Source organism: Merops nubicus, unplaced genomic scaffold (assembly GCF_000691845.1).
Source record: "Merops nubicus isolate BGI_N331 unplaced genomic scaffold, ASM69184v1 scaffold5808, whole genome shotgun sequence".
NCBI lineage: Eukaryota > Metazoa > Chordata > Aves > Coraciiformes > Meropidae > Merops > Merops nubicus.
Window position 1 is genome coordinate 44,729 of NW_008626231.1, and position 4,280 is coordinate 49,008.

Sequence of the window (4,280 nt, forward strand, 5' to 3'; positions counted from 1 at the left end):
CACTAACAGGAAAACTTAAATCATCTATCACCACACCTTGGCTTGAAGCTGTTCACACTGGTAAAGGTTCATTAGCCTAAAGAAATTCAGCATACACCCACATCATAACTACAGTTAAGGAATCCTGATTGCAAACATAGACAAAAAACACCCACCAGTGCTCACTTGAAACAATTTTATTGTGTTCCAAAAAACACTGCAGTTGGGATCATACATATTCTGTTAAATTATGTCAGAAAAGGGTTCTGTGGTGGCAGAGTGTTTATCAGCACATTACAGTATTTATCCTACTTCAATAACCATATTTTTGAATAAACTTACAGCACAAGTTCAGTTTTACATTATGCATGCAGGAATTGAAAGTGTAGGAAAATGATTTTTCTTCCCAAGGTTAAGAAATACTCCAGCCATTTGATAAAAATGGAGGTAGTCTTAAGAACATATGATACCAAGTGTCTGAACAGTGCTGTATTACACAGGTAACTTGCCTTTTTTTTTTTCTTTGAGATAGCTTGTTATTCATATGAGAACAGTTCAGTTGTATGCTCGTTACAGAGGCTGCCAGGTGCGGAGTCCTCTGACCCAGACACTAGGATACCTTCACTTTATTTTATAAACTTCCAGTATGGACTTGAGAGCCCGTGAGCTGCTGGACAGGCTTCCTTCAGGGGCTCAGGAAACCTCCTTTCTAACACCTCTGTGACTGGCACCTGGCTGTTCCCAGCTCTACACTGAGCTCCTCCCCACGTCTGGGTATCTCCAAGAGCAGCAAGTTAGGCGGTTGCGGAAAGCGAGGCTGAACACAGCGGGTGAGGGTACCAGAACGGTTGTGCTCAGGGAGCAGTGGGCAGGAATCCCACACCACCACGGCTCTTACACTACAAAAATTTAAGTTACAAAATCCCCCCTTCTTAGATTTCGTTTATAAGACAAGTTCACTTGTTGGCCTTTTTATAAAAAGAAAAAAAAAAAAGCGTAAACATTTTCAGATCTCGCGTTCTGCCCGATAACAGCACGTTGCCATTTCCCAGGCCTTCTGTTTGGCAGACAGTCTTACAGTAGTATTAATAATCATCCTCTTCATCAGAATCCAACACTTTCCTTCTGTTGAACTGCAATGAAACACACGATGTGAAAACAGAGGGATCAGAGGAAAGGGTCCAGCAGAGAGCAAGCCTGTCATGCACGGGCCCCGCCCCCGCCCCCCCTGAGGCACAGGACAGACAGGGGCAGTCTGTCTGACAACAGCATCTGCTGATCTCACTGCTGGTAGGGACTGGGATCACTGAATCCCAGCACTCAACCACTGCAGAGAGGAGAAACAGCAAATGCCAACTTCACTTCCACCCCCAACTGATCCAATACTTGCAATTTTTCTGCTCTATTTTATACCAAAAAATACACTTAGGAAATAAAGCTTACCTTTACTGTGGTTTTCTTTTCTGTTTGCTGACTCACTTTTTCAAGTATTTCTATCAAACCTTGTTCAGATACCTAGGAAATAAAAAAGCCATGTAACACATTCTGAGAGATCCTTAGTATCAAACAACTGAATCACACTTTCCCTTCTTATAAAAAGAGTTGTATAATAGTAATGGAGATGTGTAATAGTATTTAGAAGCTGTCAGTTGTATTTTCTGTTATTTAATTTACAGATATTAAACCCAACCCATTACTTCAGAGTGAAGTAGGGTTGAAAATGAATATATGCAAGGAAGAATTAGAAAAATGTAACTCACCTTTCCAGCTAGCTGTCCAAATCTTGCCATCTGAATCAGATAATTCTCTACTGCTTTTGCTTTGTCTGGTTTCACAAGTGCTAAATTGCTTACTGCAACAAAAACAGGCTCAGTTCATTTTGTTCTAAAATATGCTCAAATACATTCATTAGTAATTAAAAAGTGACACGTCCCTACAAAACCATCCTCTTCATGCCAAGGTGATAAAGCATTTTCATTTATGCAAAATAAAGATACAAGATAGTTGTATTTCTTTTAAATATTTGTTTCTAATTAGACACTAATTTTGACTCTTAATAACACTCCTACTATTAATTGAAAAAAATACATTTTTGATTACTATAATTCGGATGTCAGTTAACTCCTCCCCTCCAATCCCTGACAGAACCAACTGAAAAGCTGCAATGGTGGGAGCTGCCCATCAACGATGGTGCTTCTCTAGTCTGGCCTCTATCAAAGCACACACGTGCCCGATGTGAGCAGCACTGAACTGTACTAGAGGAGGATGTTTTATCAGAAAGTTGCTTGGATACTTACATCTTGCACGAGCTGCTTGATCAAGAACTTGAGCTAAAATAGTATTTCTTATCTCTGCTTCCCTGTAATGAAAAATTAACCACAAATTAAAAGTGGGATTTCAAAGACCTAAAACACACACAAAACAGCAAACTACAGAAGACTTTTGATTCATGTAAGTGACTTACTGAGGTCCCTTCAAACCTTGCATTTACACAATTTCTTTTATAACATTTCCCAGCTCTGTGTACGTTGATAAACTTACATGGCCAACACCATCTTCCAAGAAATCAGGATGGAGTTTGCTGCTTACACCTTCTTACTGTTCATTATTACATCTTAAAGACAAAAGCCACGTGCCCACTGTAAAGGTTCTGCACTGGGTTCCACGTGGAGTTCCACCAAAGGCAGGGTATGGCAGAGCAGGCATAAGGAGTAGTCCACACAATGTGAGATAGAACCAAACTTGATATCATCTTATAAGATTTTTTCAATAAGTCTTCATAGACTCACAATATTTGAATATTTGCAAAACTAGAATTTTGGTTGATGCATTTCAGTTAATATAAACCTGGATTCTGTGCAAAGTCTACAGCTCTTTAAACATACACTTTCCATTTTCTGACTGCAAATACTACATGCTATTTTTGCATTTTGACATGAATCATTTTGTTTCATATTTTTAACTGCAACAGATGTCCCAGGAAAGGGCAGTCAACTAGGAGAGCACATTCCCATTGCACTAACAGAGCCAAACTCGTCACTTGGACAAAACTGCAGTTTGGGAAGAGTTCTTCCAGCCTTCATATTTTTCTTATGACCAACTCTTAGCAACCCAAAAAAGCCAAGGTTTCTGAGCTCCAGAAGCAGATCACAGCAGGAGTGATGATGCTTCCCCAAAACATCCTATTATATCCCTATGGGTCATGAGGTTATTGCACTCGGCTGAAACTGACAAAGAGCTGCCACTGCTGTTCCTCCCACACCAGTCAGGGTTCAGACTGCCCAACACCTCTGCTGTAGATCACCCAATACAGGTGAGCCTGGGAGCCACACTTGGATCAGATTTTTAGCTATCCTTGGATTAAATCTTTAGCATCTCAGGTTAAATCTTTGGCATTTCTGCTTCTTTGTTGGCAGTTTTTCCAACAACAACAATAATCAGGTGATTATTCCAAAGAAATTAAATACTAAAAAAAAATTACTACAAGGCTTAAAATTATTTAATGTAAGCCCAAAAGTCAATAGTTTTAATTTATACCTCTGTTTTGCCTCTTGTTGTGATGGATCACCAGAAGAATCCTAAGGAATAAGATCAGAATAAATATTATCATCCAAAAACATTGCACACAGATCACCAAGTTTAAAAATGCCATCAAAGTCACTGTGAGCTAAACCTGCCTGACCACGGGTGAGATCCTGAAAACAAGAATCTGCTGCCCTGGCAAATAAATGTGCCGTGCTGTGCTCTCCTCACAAAGCAGGACTGTGAGCCCCTGGGACGGCCCCTGCCACCCGACCTACCCACAGATTCCCGTAGGTGTGGACACTAAAATGCCTTCCCATTGGTCACAGATAACACCCTTTCCCAAAGCCCAGAAAACGGATAAAAAGCACTTTAAAATTATTAAGCTACGGACAAATTACACCTCAATTTAGCACTGTATTTATCAATAGAGAATAAAACACAACCCTAGAATGGTATTTTAGAACTGATACAGGCAGCTGACTATTCAGAGGCAAGCAACAGAGGAAAAACCTCAACTTCATGTTGGCTCTGCACCTCGATCTTTATAGGTAGTTCTTCAAAGGGTAAGAGCAGAAAGGGAAACCCAAGAGAGGCCACGAGGCTGATCACAGGCACGGAAGACCCCGTGGCAGGAACAACGGAACAGGCTGACACCCTTCAGCTCTGCAAACAGGGGCGACTGGAAAGGCGGGGGCGGTAACCCGTGAAACCCCGAGCGGCGCGGGCAGAAGGCCGGGCAGGGAACGCTCCAGGGCGGCGGGCGGCGCCGGACGGCC

General features: G+C 41.5%; 1 protein-coding gene across 1 annotated transcript; it reads right to left on the bottom strand.

The window, feature by feature from the left end:
• Nucleotides 1–1,064: 1,064 nt before the first annotated feature.
• On the bottom strand, nucleotides 1,065–3,557 carry PDCD5 (programmed cell death 5; the record flags this gene model as incomplete). The annotated part of the gene is made up of 5 exons (XM_008945923.1): nucleotides 1,065–1,112; nucleotides 1,423–1,494; nucleotides 1,740–1,831; nucleotides 2,277–2,338; nucleotides 3,517–3,557. Coding segments are annotated over 5 exons (315 nt in total), but the record flags the coding sequence as incomplete, so codon positions are not given.
• Nucleotides 3,558–4,280: the final 723 nt, after the last annotated feature.